The 25,391-nt window shown below is 38.4% G+C and overlaps 2 protein-coding genes and 2 long non-coding RNA genes across 4 annotated transcripts; all 4 read left to right on the forward strand.

Annotated features, from left to right (window-relative positions):
• Nucleotides 1-1,614: 1,614 nt before the first annotated feature.
• On the forward strand, nucleotides 1,615-5,015 carry LOC119908744. The gene is made up of 6 exons (XR_005445326.1): nucleotides 1,615-1,666; nucleotides 1,908-2,246; nucleotides 2,389-2,667; nucleotides 3,090-3,179; nucleotides 3,271-4,182; nucleotides 4,349-5,015. It is a non-coding gene; the product is annotated as an uncharacterized LOC119908744 (long non-coding RNA).
• Nucleotides 5,016-7,483: 2,468 nt separating this feature from the next.
• Nucleotides 7,484-8,348, forward strand: LOC119908743. The gene is made up of 3 exons (XR_005445325.1): nucleotides 7,484-7,584; nucleotides 7,664-7,724; nucleotides 7,929-8,348. It is a non-coding gene; the product is annotated as an uncharacterized LOC119908743 (long non-coding RNA).
• Nucleotides 8,349-9,379: 1,031 nt separating this feature from the next.
• Nucleotides 9,380-13,637, forward strand: LOC119909492. Its single transcript, XM_038727739.1, has 8 exons — nucleotides 9,380-9,397; nucleotides 11,007-11,193; nucleotides 11,382-11,477; nucleotides 11,905-11,991; nucleotides 12,087-12,115; nucleotides 12,568-12,624; nucleotides 12,960-13,028; nucleotides 13,212-13,637. The coding sequence occupies exons 1-8, from the start codon at nucleotides 9,380-9,382 to the stop codon at nucleotides 13,311-13,313; spliced, it is 645 nt and encodes a 214-aa protein (XP_038583667.1). The 3' UTR covers nucleotides 13,314-13,637.
• Nucleotides 13,638-21,503: 7,866 nt separating this feature from the next.
• Nucleotides 21,504-25,390, forward strand: LOC119908711. The gene is made up of 9 exons (XM_038726556.1): nucleotides 21,504-21,707; nucleotides 21,923-22,261; nucleotides 22,376-22,642; nucleotides 22,792-22,905; nucleotides 23,239-23,328; nucleotides 23,414-23,442; nucleotides 23,942-24,019; nucleotides 24,314-24,382; nucleotides 24,520-25,390. The coding sequence occupies exons 1-9, from the start codon at nucleotides 21,647-21,649 to the stop codon at nucleotides 24,619-24,621; spliced, it is 1,149 nt and encodes a 382-aa protein (XP_038582484.1). The 5' UTR covers nucleotides 21,504-21,646; the 3' UTR covers nucleotides 24,622-25,390.
• Nucleotide 25,391: the final 1 nt, after the last annotated feature.

The raw sequence follows: 25,391 nt of genomic DNA on the forward strand, positions 1-25,391 counted from the left end.
CTGATCGGTGCTTGTAAAATATCCACGGTGTCTGCGTCTTCTAACGTCATAGCGATTTATAGTTTTCTCACCGCTGGTTTCTGTCACTGCATCTCACGACAAAACAACACGGTTGTATTTCAGCGTTCTTCAAGTAACTTCATCAACTCGAGTAGTTCACCTGTCACCTGCTCTGCTCCCTCCGTGTACACACACACACACACACACACACCTACCCAAACACACGCACACACAGAGCCCCCTCAGTGACCCATCCTTCACCCAAAGCTGTCAACTTGGGTGAAACTGCTGCTGTTGTCCTCTTGCACTGTAGATGCTGCTTAAAGTTAATAATGTTGGATTATTGTTTCTTATTTCTTGAGCTATATGGGATTTTGGAGCAATGCATATAATAGTTTTTAAAAAGAAAGTGTTACATTTTAGAAGTTAAATAGTTTAATGTTTCCTAAGGCAGTGAGTAATCCTGTTAAATTATTGTGATCTCAATATTGACCTAAATAATTAGCAGCCCTACATGAACATTTAATTTATTTCATGATATTATAGAACATTTGTTGTGTGAAACTGCACCTCTGCCTTCCTTCTGTACAGGCTAATGCTTCATTCAATACCATCCATCCATCGTCAACCGCTTATCCTGCGTACAGGGTCGCGGGGGGCTGGAGCCAATCCCAGCTGACATCGGGCGAAAGGCCGAGTACACCCTGGACAGGTTGCCAGTCCTTCGCAGGGCCACACATAGACAGACAACCACTCACATTCACATTGCTTCATTCAAAACATTTTTTTTATTTTTAACTTATAAAAACTTGTGAAATGTTTTTTACATTTGAAGAGCGCATTATGACTTGTGTAGGACTTGAAACTCAAAGTTTAAGACTTGCCAGTCATGATCGGTCTGGACTTGGGACTTGAGTGCTAAGACTTGAGACTTCACTCGGACTTATAAAACGATGACTTGGTCCCACCTCTGAGAAGTAGTGACATTTGAAATATTTCTTGTGTTTTCATCTTTATTCCAGACTGGTTGAGGTTCATCATTGTGTCTGTGGATTTAGCAGCACTCATAATAATTGTTGTGGCAGTCAACATCTGGACAAGAACTAAAGGTGAGAACATTCACAGATGTGTCCAGTCCATGTGTGCTGTCAAACATCACCATGGATCTTGTCTGTTTTCTAATAAACACTATCTGAAGAAAACAAGTTGCATTATTCCAAACATTTATCATAACTAACAATCTTCACACCTTCAACTTCATCTTCTTCTTCTTTGCAGGTGGTGAAACCCGTCAACTCTCATTAACTCTGATGGCTGCATCTCATATTACTGATCAATAATTTGGGGTCTCTGTCAGTCACTGTAGATGGGAGAAAACTGCATTTCAAAAATGTAAAAGTAAAAATTGTAACAGAGTTTTTGGCTGTTTGGACATCGACAAGAAATTCAGAGAGACTCTAAAACAGACTAAAAGTCACTATGAGGAAGTGACATCATCCTAACCACAGGAAGTAGCTGCAGCGTCTCTCTACTAAAGCACTAGTTTAGAAACTCAGACAGTTCTGAGCACGAGAACAAGAGACAGAAGAAGGAGAGACTCAGAGAATCATGATGGTTGAGTTCAAATGGATTTCTTTATTTCTTACAGCGGTGCTTCAGTTTACAGGTAAGAATACATATATCACATATATAAATGGAAGGCACATTGTAAAAAATAACTTGATCAATATTATTAAAGATTCTTTATTAGCTACATTTGATTTAACTAAGAAAACCAAATCTGTTGTTTCTAATGTGGTGAGTTTAGTGAACTCTTGGAAACTAAGGATAAAGAAATAATCGTCACTAACTATGAACATAACAGACATTTTCTCATTTCACTTTATTTTTCATCATTTTCTCAACAGCAGCAGCTGGAAAACTTCCCCCCTCCTTCACTGTCAGAGTTGGAGATGACGTCACTTTGCCTTGTGAAAATGTGATAGACGATCAGCAAGAATGTGAATATACTACATGGCTCTTCAGTGGTTCAGGAAACACAGCAGCAGTAGAGCTGGTTAAACATGGACAGATTGTTGAAAACACCAAATCTAAATCAGACAGACTGAGTGTTACAGAGAACTGTTCTCTGGTTATAAAGAAGATCACAGTCGAGAATGTTGGTCATTATGACTGTCAGCAGTTCATAACAAAGGGAGGACAACAACATGGTGAAAACTCTCAGGTTTATCTGTCTGTTATTAACAGTGAGTATTTCCATCATAATGTTTTCAGCTCAAACTGTCTTGTTAGAACAATATACTGAAACATTACAATAATTATGATCACAGTGATGAAGTTAACTTTACTCTTGTTGTCTTTCTCTCACAATATCTCCATCTTCACCAGTGACTGAACATACGGACACTGATAAGGTGACGTTAAACTGCTCTGTGTCGACATACGAACACTGTAGTCACACAGTGAAGTGGCTGTATGAGGGTAAAGATGTGGACAAAGATAACCAAGATCTGAAGACATCACAGTATTCCTGCAATGCCTCTGTGAGCTTTCTGACTTCTCATTACATTTACACATCGAGACATAACCAATTTTCATGTGAAGTGACTGATGGTGACAAAGTGCAAGTGTTTCCCTTCAGATTTCTGCCTTCAGGTGAGAAACCAGGTGAGAATATGATGAGCTTTTTAAAGTCACTTAAAACTATAGTGAATATTTACAGTGAATATTTGTTTATTTCATGGATGTGAAGTTTTAATATTAAATCACAAAATAGGTTTGTTGAGTTGTGTTCATCTGTTCAGGTGAGGACACAATACCAACAAACATGGCTGACAAATGTTTTCGACCCACACTCACTCCGCTTTTCTTTGTAACACAAAACAACAAAAGAGTTATTTTATTGTTTTAACACCATTTTTTACACATAAAAACATTTACATGGTTAAATTAGTTGTCTTAAACAGTCTGATTTGTTAAAACTGTCAAATCAATGTTTAAACATTTTTGCTCCTCTTTAAGCTACAGGATTTTGAATAGAACAGAAAGCTGTGGCCAAAATGCTTAAAAGAATTTTATTATTTTTCTAGATTGGTGGTGGTTGTACATCATTGTGACTGTGGCTTCAGTTGCACTATTAATAATTGTTGTAAAAGTCATCAGATGGAAGAGAGCTAAAGGTGAGAACACACTTTTATAACAACAAGATGTTTTGATAAAACTGGATTTTCTCTGTGGAAACTGATGTTGACCCACTTTTTGTCTTTTCAGGGAACAAAGCAGGGATGAATGACAATATTGTGAGTTTAAAAACTGTTCTCCTACATTTTGATTCTATACCTGACAAAGGATAACATAAGGTAAACAGTACTAATTGTTTTAAAACTATGTTACTGTAGCAGCAAAAGTCAAGGAAGTGATTGTGAGGAAAAGCAAAACGGGGCCCGAGTTACGTCTGTTGGAACCAAGACGGCAGCCGCGATGGTGGAGATAGTCATGTACCTACTAACAGTGTGCAGACATGCCCTTTGCCCTGCAGTTAAAATGTGTAACAATGCAAAGAATTTTATATGCTTATTATAGGCTTTTAAAATATCAATCTGTAAATTAACTTGTAACTACAGCTGTCATGGGGCTGCCCTATTCAAGCCAGTGGTAGCATTGGTCTTAGCATGCTAAGCTAACTTTAGGATGAGTATTAGCATAGGACTTTTAGGTTTAGCATTACCTTTAGCATGTGGGCTAGGCTTGTCATTTCATTTCAGTTCATTTAAATACTAGTCGAAAGAGTAGAAATCATGATTAGATAATTAAAACACATACACAGTTAATTTCAAGTCATTTATTTTAGGTTATTGGATCTACCCAAGGTTATGTTTCATTCACCTGTTCTCACCAAGGGGGTAAGCCACAGTTCAAACAGTGAAGCCGACCAAAGCCTGCATGGACGGTTCCATGTAGGCCCAAAAATAATGTCAAAACCCTGTGACATCCCATCACATAACATGACCTTTTTGCAGAAGTAATAGAATTTGAAATGTTGACTGTGATAAAATAGAGTGTCAGTATTAATCCACAAGTTACTGAGCAGCCATTATGTTAATTTCTCTAAAGGCTGATCCTGAAAATGGTGTTACTTACGCCACTGTCAGCTTCACCGCAAAGACCAACAGTGAAGGCCGGGTAAGCTGAATGAAGAAGAATTGTTTTTTAGGAATTACTCCCTGTTAACATTTAAGTGCAACACTTGAATGTTGGATATCATTAATGCTTCTTCTGTTATCTTTAGTAGTGTCATGGTGCATGTCATGTCCTGCTGCTTTATTTATATTGTGTTGTTTCCCACCAGGTTCAGAGTAAAAATGATGCTGATGAAGGCGATGCAGTGACCTACATGACTGTGAAAGCTTCCTCTGCTGATCCCAGCAACTTCTACGCTACAGTCAACTGACCAAACAAATCAAACTCAAGTCATCAGATCTTTGCTTAAATCTTTGTTTTATGATAATTTTCAAGATGGATTATTGTAAAAAGATTCTTATTCACAACGGGGTGAAGTTGGTTAACTAGTGGCACAATGTAAAACAAAAAAAGTAATTACCCAACATTTATATTGGTGGTTGCTTGAAAACTAAATGAGCATGACATATGACATTTGCTTGATGAACTTGCTGTGATTAATGTGCTAATCTTAGGTTATAGTTCAAGGTTAATATGTTTATTTTCCTTTTTTTATTTATTATTTATCTTGTCTTAAATTGGTGCCTGTGATTATTTCATATGCAAAAATTTATCAAGGTTGAGCAACTTTACAGATTCTTGGTGTTTGTCATTATTTTCATATTTTGCTCTTGTTTGATATGCAGTATTTTGACCATGTATGTCTTAGTTCAGTTAGCTTTAAATATCCTGGTGTCAAAGTATATAAAGGAAACTAAAAGAAGGTGGGATGTGACATATTTTATTTGATCTGCATAAATGATGTCAACCTGAGAAGTTGTGTTAAACACAGAATGTGTGAAAACTGTGGAAATCTTTGAATCATGTCACTATAAATATGACTAAGTTAGACTAAAATAATGATGAGCCAATATGAAGAAGTGACGCCTTACTGATCACAGGAGGTAGGTAGGCCTAATGTATTTCTCTTTAAGGATAAACTAGCTTGAAGACTCGTAAAAATCTAAGAAAAACAGAGGAAAGACACAGAGATGCATAATGGTTAAATTCAGATTGATTAAAATGTATTCATGCCTGTTTTCTCTTTGACACCTGCCTGTGGTAAATCTTAGAAATGCTGCCTTGAAAAGAAAATTAAACAATTTATTTGGAGCCTAACAGTAGGTATGTAAACAAAATTTTCAACATGGTTAAATGCTAAAACAAATTGTACAGATAGAAAGAGCTTGAAATATCCTTTAAAATGATACCAAGACCATGTTTATATGTTCAATAATCGCACAACACTGGTCATTTGACAGCCAAAAGTAGTCCCTTTATTTTGTCCTCTGTTTTCCACTGAAGTCAAAGCAAAAGGTGTGACCCTGCGGCACAGCTAAAGCACACTCTGCTGGCTGCTTCTTACGTTGTTAGCCAATGGAAGCAGATTTTGCGGGCAATAAAACTCCCAAGGTCGTCATTCAAATTCATTGAAAATTTGTTCACTTGTATAGTTTAGCAACTAAACTAAATGTCTGTTACAGTTTAAAGAATCTTTTTACTCAAAGCAGCAAAAAACAAGACAATTTTGTGACTGACAAACTTTGGCTTGCTCAAAATACCAGTATTTCAACGGGAAAGACGGAGACTTGAAATGAGGAGGTATCTATGGTTTTTCAGGTGGTGTAATCAATCAGAACCCGGAAGTTCCACAAAAAACAAGCCAACAGGAGCAATTATTTTCATAACACTGCAAGTTGCCAGGGAAAATCCCGAGTTACGTCTGTTGGAACCAAGACGGCAGCCGCGATGGTGGAGATAGTCATGTACCTACTAACAGTGTGCAGACATGCCCTTTGCCCTGCAGTTAAAATGTGTAACAATGCAAAGAATTTTATATGCTTATTATAGGCTTTTAAAATATCAATCTGTAAATTAACTTGTAACTACAGCTGTCATGGGGCTGCCCTATTCAAGCCAGTGGTAGCATTGGTCTTAGCATGCTAAGCTAACTTTAGGATGAGTATTAGCATAGGACTTTTAGGTTTAGCATTACCTTTAGCATGTGGGCTAGGCTTGTCATTTCATTTCAGTTCATTTAAGTACTAGTCGAAAGAGTAGAAATCATGATTAGATAATTAAAACACATACACAGTTAATTTCCAAAAATTATGTCAAAACCCTGTGACATCCCGTCGCACATGAGAGATGTAACCGTATTGCTTAGATTATAAACTCTCAGTGAATCTAAAACAACTATTTGGCGATCAGTAAAACTACTTAGGTATTTGACAGGTGAGCCTCGTAGGTGGGCTTATTAAACAGTGACGATCCGAGTCAGACAAACACACTGAGCCATGAAACCTTTTGTTGGTGCAGCTATGCAGCTACTACGGTGGTTCTGCCGTTGCTTTATGTCATTAAACCACGGTTATGATGTGCGATCATCCGCAATAGATGCTGGTGCCAACAGGAAGCAGCCCTCTAGTACTATTTTATTGGTCCAAAACTGCCTTCACTGCTCTCCATTCAAATCAGCAGGGTGGCTTCGTCTAGTAATATACTGTCTATGGTTCTCATCTTCAAGAAGGGATCTGGGTCGAAGTGGCAAACAGGAAGCGATGGAGTCTGGAGTAATTTATAGGGGGGAAGACCTGGAATGGTCCAAGTGTAAGCCAGTACAGAGGGATGTACTGGAGCATATCTACTGGACAATGCCGGATTACAGCACAGAGCACAGCTAGGGGATGCAGTGCACATGCCTTCATATCCACATGACATATTTTCAATGGCAAGAGCAACAAACGGAGGAGCGATGATCACTTTCAAGAAAGGTCACAGTCACATGGTTACCAAAGACGGAAGCAGGTTGGACATCCACTAGAGTGGAAATTTGTATTACTTGCCAACTGTGATGGAATTTGTTGACCAATGTAAAGGGTGTCATGATGCACAAACTTGGCATGAATGTTTGGGTCATTGCAACTACAAAGATGTGCAGAAGTTTCAAGGTGTGGTGAAAGGCATGGAGATAAAAGGAAATACAGTCAAACCAGATCAGTTACATGAAGTGTGTACACAGGGAAAATTCACACTGACAAGAAACAGGGCAGACAGAAAGGCTTAGAAACCCTCAGGACTAGTCCACATTGATTTTGCCGGTCCCATGTCAACACCAACCATGGAAGGACACAGATATGTATGTGGCAGGATGAGGTTTTTTTCCCTCCCTCTTACCAGGAAGGTGCACCAGCACACCTGGGGCTCATCCCCTTTGATTAGGTGAGGTGGAGAGCTGCCTTTTTAAGCCTGTGTGGTAGACTCACTTGGGTTTCTGTCTTCTCCTGTTGGGTGTGGAGACGCGTCTGGGCTGGCATGCTGCACGTTTGTTACCGTGGCCAGAGGTTGTTAGTTTACTGCGGGGTGGTAAGGAAGTCCTTTTATTTTTGTGCCTTTCAGTGTTTGCATTGTTGGGCGGGTGGCACTAATGAGCGTTCTCTCATAGAGCTGACTTTGTTTCGGCTGTGGATAGATGAATACCTGGGCTGCTGGTGTTGGGTGCCTCGGTAAGCTGCGTGCCTCCCTCTTCGTCCTATTTGGTATCAAGATCTGATAGTCTTGTTATAGTTGGGTACTGTGTGGCTGCGGGGATTGCTTGCCCCTCTGCCGGGGTCTGGGGGTGGCGTGTCCCGTAAAGCTGCAAGTACCTTGTTTGCCTGTTTGCTACAATTTATCGTGGCCCTGTTTTTAATGGTGTTTTCACATCACAGTGGGACCGAACTACAGCCATGTGCATGCTGCTGTCGAGGCTGCTGGGTGCCACAGTTATCCAAGAGGTTACCACTCCTCAGCGTGTTTCTCCTCCCACTCTTGCTGTTCTGAATATCGGTATAAAACTTTGCTGTGTATTGATACACTGTCTGGATATATGACTGTCCTGGATGCACAGAACTGGTTTGGAGTAATACATTTTAAGTGTTTGAATATCCAGACATTGTCTCTGTAAATATTGGTATTAACTGGATGTATATTGCATGTGGGTTTGTTTGTGTTCTTTGTTTGATTTTGATCCTTTAATTATGCATGTGGATCTGTTGATTTGAATGGTGTTTTTCTCTAATACACATTACACATCTTTTCTTAATAGAGCAGGTGTTTTAATATGACAAAAGAAAAATGTTTTTTTATAATTACTTGATTGTCTCTGCCCCCTAATTTTGATAAAACTATCTGTGTGCTTTAAGGGTCTTGGGCCTAGCCCAAGTGGCGTTGTCGGACACTTTCAGCTTCTCAAGTGTTATAGACGGCTCGTTTCTGCCACACGTACATGGGTACTATATTTGTGTAAACTGCAGAAATTGTGATCAATTTGTCAGCTTATCTAGTGTATTACCCAGAGCAGAGAGGGTCAAAAGCACAGGTTGGTGATATTTGCAGCCAAGAAAACCATAGAAAAGGAAACACAACTGTCATACATAAAATATGATCACAACACTTCATCTCTGTGGCAGATAACTGAGTTGTAACTGACAGTGAGTTCAGGTGCTGTCACATTAGTTATCTCCTGTGTTAAATGTGGGTCAGTGATGTGAAAGTTGTTGCCTCTACTAGCAGTACAACCTCCCTCCTCTTGTTCACTTCTAGTAGTAAGCCTTTCATGTGTTGAGTTGAAGAACTCTGTTCTCACTGGGGACTCAAATGTGTCTAAATACAGAGAAATCCACTCAAAGTGACTTTATAATCCACAAAGAGGTAATAACTACATACTTAGCGATGTTGTGGATGTACATGACCACCTACTCTGTAAATACATTTCACACATCTGAAATGTCAAACTAGTCGTGTCTGCAGTCAGTATACAGTGTGAAAAACCTCCAAACCACAGGTGAAGAAATGACACCAAACTCAATCATCACTGTCCCAACAGACTTGTCAAGGTTTTAACTTTTTGTTGCATATAGTCTAAACAAAATTTGATAAAAATCTTTGTCCCACTGAATTGTCAAGTGTCTGTTCCTGTGAGCATCGTGTGTTTCTGATGTTTATCTGGTCATCATTAGATAGTAACTCCTCCAGAGCTCTGCTGCTGCTGTTAACCACATTCTCACCAAAACACTTTCACCTCAGTTCTTATATTAAAATAACTGTAAATATACAACCAGCAGATCTCAGACCAGTAAAAATCATATCTGTGTTCTTCACCAGCTGCTACAGTATCACCATGGACATGGGTCTACATGTAAGGATTGTGATGTCAGTGTGTCAAACACTCTGGTCCAGAACAAAATATCTCACCAACGAGCGGCCAGAGGAGCTCAGTAAATGTACAAACAGATCTTTAACAGCACATCTTCAAACTGAACTGACTGGACTGACTCACTGTTTTGTGTTGTGTTGCTCTTTGTAATGTTGTTTGCTGTTTCATTATTGAGCTTTGTGTTTATGTGCTGCTGGATATCATAATGTTGCATTTACCTGCATTATTCTGTCTCATTTAATGTTGTGTAATTTCTGTGTTGTGCTGTTTGTCTCTTTTCCAGGTTCTGGGTAAAGATGGTGATGATGAAGATGATGCAGTGACCTACAGCAGCGTGAAAGCTTCCTCTTCTGCTGCTGGAGCCTCAGCTGATCCCAGCGACCTCTACGCCACCGTCAACTAACCAAACGAATAAGAAACCACAGTGTAGTTACAGCTCATATCATTACAGGTAATTTACACTGATCAATATTTTTATTAGACTTCATTTATGATCATTTTCAGGATTTATTGTTGTAGCACACCTTTTAGTCCAGAAGGGGGTGCAGTAGGTTAAGTAGTAGCACAATAACATTATCTGGCTGCTTGAAATGTAACTGATCATAATATGTGGTACATTTAGCTTGATGAACTTGCTGTCAGGCACTTTAATGTGCTAGTGCTGTGTTGTAGTTTAACATGTATTAGTTTTTTTACTGTTATTGCTGTTGTACGATATGTCAGTTTAACTTCCATATCTCTGTTCAGGTTATTTTTTATGTTCTGGTGTGAAAGTAATTAAAGCAAACTAAGAGGAAGTGGGACAACGCTCATCTTGACTCAGTCACTTTTGAGAATTGAATTAAACAGTTGAATGAGAGGAAACTGTGGAAACACATAAGGGTTAAATTTTCACTGGTGTTAATCCCAGATACTTCAGGTCAGTGTGAACTTCATACCAGCTCACGTCAGCCAGAAGAGAAGGAAGTCTGCCTACATTAAAAGCAACAACTGACATGACGAGAAGAAAAAGGACAGTCGCTATGAGGAAGAGAGGATATTATAATTAGAGGAAGTAAAAACAATTCTGTTTAAGAAGCAACTCATTTAGAAACTTACAAGTAGAAGAATTGGAGAGAAAAGAGAGACAGAGAATCACGATGGTTGAGTTCAAATGGATTAAAACATCTTTATCTCTGATGCTGGTTCTTCCATTTACAAGTAAGACTATGTATGACATAAATAAGACTGACATAAACAATAGAAAAGCAAATGTATTAATATCCTTAATATTAATTTATTACCTTCATTGAACCATGACAGCAAAGTAGTCTGTTTTCCAGTGTGCAGAATGATGACTTTAGTGAACCATTTAAATCCAAGAATGAGGCACATTTGCAAAGTTTTGTTGTACCTTAAATTATCCTTACACTGAAAATAATATTTAATTGTCTCATCTTCTCAACAGCAGCAGCTGGAAAACTTCCCCTCTCCTTCACTGACAGAGTTGGAGATGAAGTCACTTTGCCTTGTGAAAATGTGATAGACAATCAGCAACAATGTGAATATACTACATGGCTCTTCAGTGATTCAAGGAACACAGCAGCAGTAGCGCTTGTTGAACTTGAAGATTGGTGAAAACACCAAAGCTAAATCAGACAGACTGAGTGTTACAGAGAACTGTTCTCTGGTTATAAAAACAGTCACAGACGAGGATGTTGGTCGTTACACCTGCAGACAGTTCATTTCAGGACAACAACAAGGTCCAGACTCTGTGGTTCTTCTGTCTGTTATTAACAGTGAGTATTTCCATCATAATGTGTTCAGCTCAAACTGTCTTGTGAGAACAATATACTGAATGATTACAATAATTATGATCACAGTGATGAAGTTAACTTTAATCTTATTGTCTTTCTCTCACAATATCTCCATCTTCACCAGTGACTGAACACAAAACAAGTTTATTGAGTTGTATTCACCTGTTTAGGTAAAGACACAACAACAACAACTGAAAACAGCATAAAAGCAGGTATCACCACAACAGCGTCTGCAATCATAGATGATTCAACCGAACAACCAAGCAGTAAGTTGACATTTTGATGTGTCTGGTTCTACTAAATTCAGAGAGCAAAGATATGCAGGCAAACAAACTTTAGATACTGACAGACACTTTGTGTATCTGTTTTATGTTTGGAGTTTTCTGTTTCATTAGTAAGTGGTTGAACGTTTTGAAATGCTCTTCACGGTGTTGACATCAGTATTTCAAAATCTACCTTACATTTATACAGACTCAAAGACAGAAGCAAACAAACCTTTTGGAAAGAGAAAAAGGTTTAAAATATTTCTCAAGCTACACCAACCACAAACCCTATTTTTTGGTAACACAAGCTTTCAACCACATCTCAACTGCAACATGGAGTTTATTGGATGCAGTTCTATGTACAGTATGAAAACTGTCTGATTTTGTTGAAACTATCAGAAATGCTTAAAACAATGTAATTTCTTTCCAGATTGGTGGTTGTACATCATTGTGACTGTGATTTTAGTAGCACTAATAATAATTGTTGTAAATGTCATCAGATGGAAGAGAGCTAAAGGTGAGAACACACATGAAACTTTGATAACAAGAAGTTTTGATAAAACTGGATTTCCCTGTGGAAACTTATGTCAACCACCTTTATTGTCTTTTCAGAGAACAAAACAGGGATGAATGACAATGTGGTGAGTTTAAAGACTGTTCTTCTACATTTTTATTCTGTAGCTGAAGAAGAATAAGATAATAACAGCACTGATTGTGTGGTAAAAAAGGGCCTAACTCTCATTTTTGCTTTGCTAATCCTGCCAAAAACATAAATTATAATTTTTAAAGTGCTCACAGAGTTTAATCAACTCCTCTCTGACAGTGTTCATAAAACTGACCATTATCAGCTTCACAGAGCCATTATTGGTGCTGCTCTATTGGATTGCATCTCAAGTAAAATTAAATCCACTGCACTGAAGTTGTAGATTTGAAGACGTTTTTTACAGCCTCTCTACAGAAACCTGCAGCACAGATGTACAACATATGTTGCACAAGTGTTGTGTGTAATGTGCCCTGACAACATCTGCATAAACTGAACTGGAACATGCTTTTTGACCAGTTGTTTGATGTTGTTTTTTTTTTTTTGCTCCAGGGGCTGACCTCAGACCCTGCATTGACTGAGTCTGCTCCAGAAAACAGTCAGGACACGGTGAGATAACAAACCTAGAACAAAGTCAACTCAGTGTTGCTTGCAGTTGTTCTCTGGAAAATTACTGAATCTGACACTCTGTACAGGATTGAGAGTGTGAGAGCGTTCAAGAAAGATAAAGAGGGAAGCTAAATGATGCAACTGGACTACACAGGATGAGAACATGAGAGCACAACACCAAAAACACTATGAAACATTTTGAAACATCATTTACAGAGACATAACATAACAATTTTTGCAGGAGTAATAGAATTTGAACACTTGACACTCTATTTTATCACAGTCAGTATTAATGCACAAGTTACTGAGCAGCCATTATGTTAATTTCTCTAAAGGCTGATCCTGAAGATGGCGTTTCCTACGCCGCTGTCAGCTTCACCACGATGAACAAAAGTAAAGGCCGGGTAAGCTGTCTGATTGGTTGTAGCGGTGATATTGGTGAATGAAGAAGAAATGTTTTTGGGAATGTCTCCATTTTAACATTCTTGAATATTGGATATCATTCAACTTCAGCGTCTTCTGTTATCTTTTATAGTGTAATGGTGCATGTCATGTCGCTTTATTTATATTGTGTTGTTTCCCACCAGGTTCAGAGTAAAAATTATGCTGATGAAGGCGATGCAGTGACCTACACGACCATGAAAGCTTCCTCTGCTGATCCCAGCAACCTCTACGCTACAATCAACTGACCAAACAAATCAAATTCATGTCATCAGATCTTTGCTTAAATCTGTTTGTGTATTACAATCATTTTCAAGATGGATTATTGTAAAAAAATTCTTATTCAAAACAGGGTGAAGTAGTTTAAAAAAATTATAACTTAGGTTATAGTTCAAGGTTAATAAGTATATTGCTATTTTAATTTAGCTTTTATCTAGTCTAGTGCCTGTTATTTTTTCATATGCAATAATTTTTCAAGGTTGAGCAATTTTATAAATTTTTTACTTTTTATTTGACAAGTGAATGATAAACAACATTACATTATAATTAAACATCATACTCATCACTCTCAATATTAGCAAGGGATACTAAATTGCACATTCTGAATATGCGCACAGTTGCACTTGAGTATACAGTGGGTACGGAAAGTATTCAGACCCCTTTAAATTTTTCACTCTTTGTTTCATTGCAGCCATTTTCCAAAAATCAAAAAAGTTCATTTTATTTCTCAGTAATGTACACTCAGCACCCCATCTTGACAGAAAAAAACAGAAATGTAGAAATTTTTGCAAATTTATTAAAAAAGAAAAACTGAAATATCACATGGTCATAAGTATTCAGACCCTTTGCCGTGACACTCATATTTAACTCAGGTGCTGTCTATTTGTTCTGATCATCCTTGAGATGGTTCTACACCTTCATTTGAGTCCAGCTGTGTGTTTGATTATACTGATTGGACTTGATTAGGAAAGCCACACACCTGTCTATATAAGATCTTACAGCTCACAGTGCATGTCAGAGCAAATGAGAATCATGAGGTCAAAGGAACTGCCTGAAGAGCTCAGAGACAGAATTGTGGCAAGGCACAGATCCGGCCAAGGTTACAAAAAAATTTCTGCTGCACTTAAGGTTCCTAAGAGCACAGTGGCCTCCATAATCCTCAAATGGAAGACGTTTGGGACGACCAGAACCCTTCCTAGAGCTGGCCGTCCGGCCAAACTGAGCTATCGGGGGAGAAGAGCCTTGGTGAGAGAGGTAAAGAAGAACCCAAAGGTCACTGTGGCTGAGCTCCAGAGATGCAGTCGGGAGATGGGAGAAAGTTGTAGTAAGTCAACCATCACTGCAGCAATCCACCAGTCGGGGCTTTATGGCAGAGTGGCCCAACGGAAGCCTCTCCTCAGTGCAAGACACATGAAAGCCCGCATGGAGTTTGCTAAAAAAACACCTGAAGGACTCCAAGATGGTGATAAATAAGATCCTCTGGTCTGATGAGACCAAGATAGAACTTTTTGGCCTTAATTCTAAGCGGTATGTGTGGAGAAAACCAGGCACTGCTCATCACCTGTCCAATACAGTCTCAACAGTGAAGCATGGTGGTGGCAGCATCATGCTGTGGGGGTGTTTTTCAGCTGCAGGGACAGGACGACTGGTTGCAATCGAGGGAAAGATGAATGCGGCCAAGTACAGGGATATCCTGGACGAAAACCTTTTCCAGAGTGCTCTGGACCTCAGACTGGGCCGAAGGTTTACCTTCCAACAAGACAATGACCCTAAGCACACCGTTAAAATAACGAAGGAGTGGCTTCACAACAACTCCGTGGCTGTTCTTGAATGGCCCAGCCAGAGCCCTGACTTAAACCCAATTGAGCATCTCTGGAGAGACCTGAAAATGGCTGTCCACCAACGTTTACCATCCAACCTGACAGAACTGGAGAGGATCTGCAAGGAGGAATGGCAGAGGATACCCAAATCCAGATGTGAAAAACGTGTTGCATCTTTCCCAAAACGACTCATGGCTGTATTAGATCAAAAGGGTGCTTCTACTAAATACTGAGCAAAGGGTCTGAATACTTATGACCATGTGATATTTCAGTTTTTCTTTTTTAATAAATTTGCAAAAATTTCTGCATTTCTGTTTTTTTCTGTCAAGATGGGGTGCTGAGTGTACATTACTGAGAAATAAAATGAACTTTTTTGATTTTTGGAAAATGGCTGCAATGAAACAAAGAGTGAAAAATTTAAAGGGGTCTGAATACTTTCCGTACCCACTGTATATCACAGATTTGTAAACATAACTATCTGTCTATTTGTCTTTATTTTCATATTTTGCTCTTGTTTAATATGTAATATTTTGACGATGTATTTCTTTGTTTAGTTAGCTGTAAATATCCTTGTACCAGGTATTTAAAGCTAACTAAAAGGAGGCAGGATATCACAAATTTTATTTGAACTGCATAAATAATGTCACCCTGGATAGTTGTGTTTAACACAGAACTGAATCTTTTCACTATAAATAAGTAATTTAGGAAGAAATTATGCACATAGGAGTAAGTTAGATTAAAATAAGGATGAGTCACTATGAGGAAGTGACACCTTACTGATCACAGGAGGTAGATAATCTATTTCTGTTTAAGGAACATCTACTTTAGAGACTCTTAAAAGTTAAAAGAACAGAGGAAAGTGACACAGAGATGCATCATGTCATGCCTGTTTTTTCTTTGACACCTGCCTGAGGAAGATCTTGTAGATCAAAATGCTGCCTTGTAAAGAAAATTAAACTATTTGGAGCCTAACTGTGTGCAGACATGCCCTGTGCCCTGCTGTAAAAACAATCGTAGACTGTATATGAGAAGTGGACGTAGTCATCGTGACGTCACCTGTTGGTTTGTGGACTGCTGTTTTGAAGCCTCGAGTTTGCCCGATAGGGTGCCACATGTTGAGTTTTTGCAACCAGGAAGTGGCCAGAAGTGACCATATTTGAGCGAGACGGTGGCGCTAACGGCCGTGTATGGAGCTAGCTAGGTTGCTATAGGTGCATCTGTAATTTACGTCATTTTAACAGAGCTGATGACTTTGTCTATAATAATCTTTATTTGTGGAGCACTTTTCAAAAACAAGTTACAAAGTGCTTTAACAAGTGTAAAGACAAAAGCGAACACCAGTCTTAAAACTAAATGTAGCCTGCTCACCAGAGAAAGGGAACAGCCAACTCCTAATAAGTTTTTTCAACAGCACTGGTTAAATTTACACAGTGCTGCGGGTACAAGTCGCCTGTAGCCTGCTGGACAGGTCGCTGGTAACGACTTGTCAATCATAGATAATCATGCATTGAAACATACTCTGCTTTATAGTCTATTTTAAAATAAATGAGACCATTATTTACTAAATGAACATCATTTTGTATTGAAGAAGACATGAAACTAGTGATTGAGACCATAAACTCATCAGGAAAGTGTTTACTGAGGTAATTATTCAGCTGAGAAGTAGGGTCATTTTACCATTATTTCTAATGGAGCCGGACTTCTTTTTGCAACCAGAAGAGTCGCCCCCTGCTGGCCGTTCAATAGAATACAGGTTTAAGGGACTTCCGCGTTCGCATCAGATCGCTGACCGGAAGCTTCCTGCTTGTTAACAATACATAGTATTTTATATGCTCATTATAGGATTTTTAAAATCTTAATCTAGTAACTAGTATAGTCAGTAAGCCTACATTACAAGCACTTCAGAATAGTACTTTCATTACTTTTAGCTTCATTACACTGTTTTCCAGTATGTTTTAAAATAGACATTTTATGGATTACTTTTAAAGCTCTTTATGGCGTGTCTCCCTCTTATATCCGACCTTTAAGTCCCTTTGGCCCCACCACCTTGAGATCATCAGGCAGAGGTCTGCCGTCTGTTCCTGAGCCTCAACTGAAAACTAAAGGGGAGAGAGCGTTTGCAGTTAGGGGCCCGAGGCTCTGGAACAGCCTGCCTGAGGAAATCAGGTCGGCTGAGTTAGTGAACTCCTCTGTCCCTTCTTGAAACGTACTTTTCAGACAAATACATTGCAGGATTTGTTGCAAAAGTGTGGTAATTCGTAAAAAAAAGTGTGGTAAGTTTGGGCTAATGTTTATATTTTTTCTTTATTTTACGTGTCCTTATCACAAAACACTTCCTCTCTCAGTGTCAGGTAGATTAACTGACAGTGCGTTCAAGTGCTGTCAGATTATTTCTTATCTCTTTGTGTTAAATGTGGGTCAGTGATGTGAAAGTGTGTCAGAGTGAGAGTTTGTTTGTGTTTCACAGGTGAATGATGATGAAAATGATGGAGACCCTTCTGCCTCTGTCAGACTCCACTGATCAACAACTTCCATATCCACATCAGCTCATCATGTGATTTTTGTGTTTGGCTTGAATAAGTTTCCAGCTTTAATGGAGTCAGTCACCTTTTTATGATATCTGATGATACAATCTGCAAATAAAGAAATGTTTTTGTGATTCCTTCATGTACTGACAGTGTCATAATGGAAAGTGAATATTCTCTACTATGAATGTTCTGTCTCTATTAGCAGTACAACCTCCCTCCTCTTGTCCACTTCTAGTAAACCTTCCATCTGTTGAGTTGAAGAGCTCTGTTCTCGCCGGGCAATCAAATGTGTCTAAATACAGATAGAAATCCACTCAAAGTGACCTTATAATCCACAGACATGTAATAACTACATAGTTTCAGATGTTCTGGATGTACATAACTACCAACTCTGACCTAATATGAATGTCCTGTTCAAAACTTTCTGCACATTAACAATCTCTCCCACATATCTGTGTCCTCTGACATTTGCGGAATAATATTTTGAGACAAAAGTCACAATAGTACGAGAATAAAAACGCAACATTTGAAGAACAGACGACTTAAGAGAATTTGGATTTTGAGATAATTGGGGAAACGCAAACTTGATTTTTACAGCATCACCTTGAGATCAGAGAGTGTCATTATACGTACCTGACTAGTGGGTGAAATGTTCAACCCACCGGCGACATTTTGTGTTTCCAAGATTTAAAGTTTAAGCTGCATAAACACTTTTAAGCAGAGAAAAATAAGTAAGTGTCACATGATCCAAATAAAATAGAGAACGTAGACTCACTATGATCTGAACACCCCCATTGTCAGCAAGTCTGACTTGGTAACCTGAGGATTTTAACCCCGAAACTACAGTTCACCAGAGCAGGTGACTTACTGACTGAGCTACTGGTGAGATGCTGTTTCCAGACACATTCTCAGAAGTTGAGGTGGTGACGTGTGCCAGACCTTTAAACTTAAAATGCTTATAACAGTCAACAGTCAGCCGGTTTGGCGTGTGTTGTAAAATATTTTGGTTGCACTGTTTCCAACTCTGAGTAAAAAAGAAAATGTTGTGCATACTGTACAAGATATGGCAAGATACTGAATATCACTGCAGACTCAAAATTTGATGATCTAAAAACCCTTTGAACCACTTGACATCGGCCATCTGGAGAACGACTCTGTCGACTTTGGTAGTTTCAAGAAAGTTTTGTGGAGATATAGATGTTCATTGAATTAGCATATTCTCTTGTGTTACAACCCAGCTCGTTAGGGTAGGGCAGTAACAAGGTATTTGGGTTAAATTAAGGTGGTAAGGACAACTGAATTCAGGTTGAGTCAAAGTTTAATTAAATGAGTTGTCTCCAAAAAAAAACACAACAAAAGGAGGCTATGTAGGTACTGACAAAAAAAAACACTTAACAAAAGGAGGTCAGTACCTACATGCTGTACAGGAATGTAGTGTAACCAAACAAACAATTTTCCCCCTTAAAGGGTGCCACTCACATTCTGTAGTTCACAAAGGTTTTTAGGTCACTTAAGCCGGCAACCGACAGAAACAGGTAAATTTAACACTCAAGACATTCACAGGGGTACACAACCAACAACAAGGCGAACTGATCACTGGCTCACAGTCGCCTCGAACTGCAGGAACACAAACTACTTGTAGGCCAGCTGGTGTTGATTGGTGAGTTCTGGTTGGCAGGTTCGGTAGGATCCTCGGCCACACCAATCAGACGCCAGCAAACAGCAACCAGGAAGTGGGTGGTTCCAGGTCCAGGGGAACCAATCCTCGACAGGTGCTTGCCGTGGGGATTTGCATACAGCTCAGAGAACTCCAAAACACAACTACCCTAAGGCAGCCAGCGGCGGCCGTAACACTTGCAGTGAGGCAAACGTTAGTCACAAATCAGTGGATATGCCGAAAGGATTTAAGCTCTCTAGGACGTACAAATGAAAAATATCTAGAATTTACATTTCTTGTAATAAGCCACGCCCACTTTTGTGCAGTCATTACCAAATTTTATACATAAACAAAGTAGTGACCCGAGATCGTGTAAACTGAATTTTGTATGAATCCATCCAGCGAATTACTAGGTATACTTTTTGTAAGTGTAGCGCCCCCTAGGGGAAGAATATTCCAGGACTGCTCAGCGAAACCGAGCATCTGAACCGAACAGACGTAACAAGTTTCGTTACAATAGCTTAAGCCAATTTTGATTTACAGGTATTTATGTAAAATTGTACATAAATACAGAAAAGCAAAAATTTATGAAAAAAAAAACAGTGACATATCACAATTCTTTTGATCAGTTTTGATCAGCGACGTCCATAGATGATCCTGCCAAAGTTTCAGGTCTATTGGCGAAACCGTCTGGGACGAGGTCACAAAAATATGAATCCAGAGATTAAAATACCTAATGAAAGAATTTCGACTAAAATAAGCCGTTTTCGAGATGTTTGCAAAAACGTATAGTTTTTATAATCATAATAATAATAATCTTTATTTGTAGAGCACTTTTACAAGTTACAAAGTGCTTTAACAAGTGTAAAGACAATAATACCCAAAAGACAATAATACAAAAACAATACAAGATAAAAGCATGAAAACATTGAAAAGACTAAAATACACATTTAAGATAAATATAAAATTAGAAAATAGAATAAAATAAAAAGGGATAAAATAAAGTCAAATAAGATCGGGAAAGGCTCTCCTATAAAAGTATGTTTTAAGAAGGGACTTAAAAGAGTTCACTGACTCAGCCGACCTGATTTCCTCGGGCAGGCTGTTCCAGAGCCTCGGGGCCCTGACAGCAAACGCTCTGTCCCCTTTAGTTTTCAGTCGAGACTCTGGAACAGACAACAGACCTCTGCCCGAGGATCTCAAGGTACGTGCTGGTGTGTATGGGACTAAAAGGTCAGAAATATAACAAGGCGAGAGGCCATGAAGAGCTTTAAAAGTGATCAATAGAATTTTAAAGTCAATTCTAAAACATACAGCAAACAAACATACAGAGTTCTGGACAGTGTGGAGTCGATCAATAGATTTTTGAGATTACTAATATTTCTGTGTGGGATGTGCACATTTTGGTTTACTAGTCTATGCGTGATGATGACAGGAACAGAAGTCTTTGGAACAATGTTGGGAGCAGACAGTTTTACATGCCAGCAGGTGGAGACAGTTATTTGTGGCAGTGAGGCAGAGATCTGTTCAGTGACCGTTGTTGTGTCCAGGTGTGCTGCATGAATGATTATAGCGCCACCATGAGATCTATGAGGGCCATTTGTTTTTTTGCCTGAGTAGTTGTGGAATTTGCAATCTACGTGCCAATTTTGGTGAGTTTTCGTCCAGCAGTTTTTGCTGCCCAAACACTTTTAGCGGAGAAAAAGAAGAAAGAAAGAAGTAGACGAAGAAGAAAACCAATAGGGCTCATTATTCTTTCTCATTTAATGTTGTGTAATTTCTGTGTTGTGCTGTTTGTCTCTTTTCCAGGTTCTGGATAAAGATGGTGATGATGAAGATGATGCAGTGAGCCTTTTAGTCCAGAAGGGGGTGCAGTAGGTTAACTAGTAGCACAATAACTACATTATCTGGCTGCTTGAAATGTACTGATCATAATATATGGTACATTTAGCTTGATGAACTTGCTGTCTGGCACTTTAATGTGCTAGTGCTGTGTTGTAGTTAAACATCTATACGTTTTTACAGTTCTTTCTGCATTACCTGTTACCCGGGTTCAATCCCCCACTGTGACCCATCCACCATTGTGTCCCTGAGCAAGACACCTAACCCCTAGTTGCTCCAGAGGCGTGCAACCTCTGACATATATAGCAATCGAAAGTCGCTTTGGATAAAAGCGTCAGATAAATGACTAAATGTTTGATATCCAGTCACTTTAACATCTATATCTCTGCTGAAGTTATTTTTATGTTCTGGTGTGAAAGTAATAAAAGCAAACTAAGAGAAAGTGGGACAACACTCATCTCGACTGAGTCACAAACCCAAATTTTCACTGGTGTTAATCCCAGATACTTCAGGTCAGTGTGAACTTCATACCAGCTCACGTCAGCCAGAACAGAAGGAAGTCTGCCTACATTAAAAGCAACAACTGACATAACAAGAGAAAAAGGACAGTTGCTATGAGGAAGAGAGGATATTATAATTAGAGGAAGTAAAAACAACATTTCTGTTTAAGAAGCAACTCATTTAGAAACTTACAAGTAGAAGAATTAGAGAGAAAAGAGAGACAGAGAATCACGATGGTTGAGTTCAAATGGATTAAAACATCTTTATCTCTGATGCTGGTGCTTCCATTTACAAGTAAGACTATGTATGACATAAATAAGACTGACATAAACAATAGAAAAGCAAATGTATTAATATCCTTAATATTAATTTATTACATTCATTGAACCATGACAGCAAAGTAGTCTGTTTTCCAGTGTATGGAATGATGACTTTAGTGAACAATTTAAAGTTTTGTTGTACCTCACGCTGAAAATAATATTACTTATATATATTTGTCATCTTCTCAGCAGTAGCATCCAGACAGCTTTTCCTCTCTCTCACTGTTAGAGTTGGAGATGAAGTCACTTTGTCTTGTGAAAATGTAATAGATGATCAGGATAACTGTGACAGTACTAAATGGCTCTTCAGAGATTCAAGGAACTCAGCAGCAGAAGCGGTCCCTGAACTTGGGAAGAATGGTGTAAAAGCCAAAGCTAAATTAGACAGACTGAGTGTTACAGAGAACTGTTCTCTGGTTATAAAGACGGTCACAGTCGAGGATGTTGGTCGTTATGACTGCAGACAGTTCAACAATTCAGGAGGAAAACGCAATCAAGATGCTGTGGTTCATCTGTCTGTTATTAACAGTGAGTAACATCATAATGTTTTCAGTCAAACTGTCTTGTTAGAAAAATGAAGATGAAGTTAATTTTACTTACTTACTTGTACTTCTCTCGCCAATATATGTTCATCTTTACCAGTGACTGAACATAAGGAAGATGATAAGGTGACATTAACCTGCTCTGTGTCGACATATGAACGATGTACGACCACAGTGAAGTGGCTGTTTAAGGGTAAAGAGGTGGATAAAGATAACCAAGATCTGAAGACATCACAGTCTCCCTGCAGTGTCTCTGTGAGCTTTCTGACTTCTCATTTCATTCACACGTTGAAGCATAACGTTCTGAAGTGTGAAGTGACTAATGGTAACAAAGTGCAGGAGTTTCCCTTCAGACGTCAGCCCACAGGTGAGAAATTAGGTGACAATATGAGGAGCTTTTTCAAGTCACTTCACACTGATGTGAATAATTAATTAAAATGTTTGTTTATTTTATGAATTTGATGTTTTAATATTACAACACAACTCACGTTTATTGAGTTGTGTTCAACTGTTCAGGTGAGGACAAAAAAACAGGAACAACAGAATCAACAACAACTGAAAACAGCATAAAAGCAGGTATCACGACGACAGCATCTGCTATCCATAATCATTCAACAGGACGACAGAGCAGTGAGTCAATGTTTTGATATATTGTTTTCTACTAAATTCACAGTGAGCAAAGACATACAGGCAAACAAACTTTAGACGTTGTTACTTTGTGTGTTGAGTTTTTTTGGTTTGTATTTTTTCATCAGTAAATGGTTAAATGTTCTGAAATGCTCTGCACAGTGGCTGTTGACAAATCAGTATATTGAAATGTACCTTACATTCGTATAGACCCAATGAGAGAAACAAAAACCTTTTTGGAAAGAGAAAAAGGTTGAAGAATTTTCTCAACCCACACCAACACAACCCAAAACCAAGCTGCATCCACAATTCTTAAAACATTTTCATTTTTTCCAGATTGGTGGTGGTTGTACATCCTTGTGTCTGTGGTTTTAGCAGCACTATTAATAATCGTTGTGAAATCCATCAGATGGAAGAGAGCTAAAGGTGAGAGCACACATGAAACTTTACAACAAGAAGAAGTTTTGACAAAAATGGATTTTCTCAGTGGAAACTTATTTTTGTCTTTCAGAGACCAAAACAGGGATGAATGAAAATGTTGTGAGTTTGAAAACTATTCTTCTACATTTTGATTCTGTAGCTGAGAAAGGATAAAATAAGATAAACCACATTGTGTTGGATTAAAACTTCTTGTTGTGGCTACAAAGGTCAAGGAAGTGATTGTGAGGAAGAGCAAAAAAGGGTCTAACTCTCATTTTTGCTTTGCTAATCCTGCCAAAAACATAAATTATAGCTTTTAAAATGCTGACAGAGTTTAATCAACTCCTCTCTGAAACAGTGTTCATAAAACTCATTATCATCAGCTTCATAGACCCATTATTGGTGCTGCTCTATTGGATTACATCTCAAGTAAAATTAAATTAATCCACTGCACTGAAATTGTAGATTTGAAGACGTTTTTACAGTCCCACCACAGAAACCTGCAGCACAGATGTACAACATATGTTGCACAAGTGTTGTGTGTAATGTGCCCTGACAACATCTGCATAAACTGAACTGAAACATGCTTTTTGACCAATTGTTTGTTGTTTTGCTCCAGGGGCTGACCTCAGACCCTGCGGTGACTCCAGAATGGACCCAAACGCAGACACTAACAGGAGGAGGAGAACGGGACACGGTGAGATTACACACTACACCCAGTACAAAGTTACTCAGTAAACTCACTTGCTTGCAGTTGTTCTCTAGAATATAACTGTACCATAAGTGTAAGATAAAGAGGGAAGCTAAATGATGCAACTGGACACAGGAAAAGAGCCGAACAACAAAAAAACTATTATGAAACATCATTTAAAGAGACATAACGTGACCTTTTTGCAGAAGTAATAGAATTTGAAATGTTGACTGTGATAAAATAGAGTGTCAGTATTAATTCACAAGTTACTGAGAAGCCATTATGTTAATTTCTCTAAAGGCTGATCCTGAAGATGGCGTTTCCTACGCCGCTGTCAGCTTCACCATGAAGACCAACAATAAAGGCCGGGTAAGCTGAATGAAGAAGAATTGTTTCTTTAGCACTTGAATGTTGGATATCATTAATGATTCTTTTGTTATCTTTTGTAGTGTCATGGTGCATGACATGTCCTGTTGCTTTATTTATATTGTGTTGTTTCCCACCAGGTTCAGAGTAAAAATGATGCTGATGAAGGAGATGCAGTGACCTACACGACTGTGAAAGCTTCCTCCGCTGATCCCAGCAACCTTTACGCTGCAATCAACTGACCAAACAAATCAAATTCATGTCATCAGATCTTTGTATACCTCTTATAATGTGTATTACAATCATTTTCAGGATGGATTATTGTAAAAAGATTGTTACTCAGAACAGGGTGAAGCAGTTTAACTAGTGGCATAATGTAATATATATATAATATTTCCCCCCTTTATTTTCATATTTTGCTCTGGTTTGATATGCAATATTTTGACCATGTATGTCTTTGTTCAGTTAGCGTTAAATATCCTGGTACCAACGTATTCAAAGCAAACTAAAATGAGGTGGGATGTGACATTTTTAATTTTACCTGCATAAATGATGTCACCATGGGAGGTTGTGTTAAATACTGAATGTGTGAAAACTGTGGAAATCCAAAAGTAACTTTGAATCATATCACCATAGATAAGTAAGTTAGGAGGAAGTTATACACATAAGAGTAAGTTAGACTAAAATAAGAATGAGTCAATATGAGAAAGTGACACCTTACTGATCACAGCAGGTAGATAATCTGTTTTTGTTTAAGGAACACCTAGTTTAGACTTTTAAAAGGTTAATGAATAACAGAATGAGACACAGAGATTTTACTTTGATAGTAGAACCTTTCCTGATTGTAGTGCATTTTATTTATTTTTCTTTCTTTTAACTGTGTTGTGATTCATTAAGTGTTTTCTTGTTTCTATCGTGTATCTTGTTATCTGTTTTATGTGTTTGCACTTGTAAAAGAACTCTGTATCATGGATTTTGAAAAGTGCTCTATAAATAAATATTATTATTATTT

The sequence above is a fragment of the Micropterus salmoides genome, unplaced genomic scaffold, assembly GCF_014851395.1.
Source record: "Micropterus salmoides isolate LMB-PRFRI ecotype aquatic unplaced genomic scaffold, ASM1485139v1 Ms_hic_scaffold_18, whole genome shotgun sequence".
Taxonomy (NCBI): domain Eukaryota; kingdom Metazoa; phylum Chordata; class Actinopteri; order Centrarchiformes; family Centrarchidae; genus Micropterus; species Micropterus salmoides.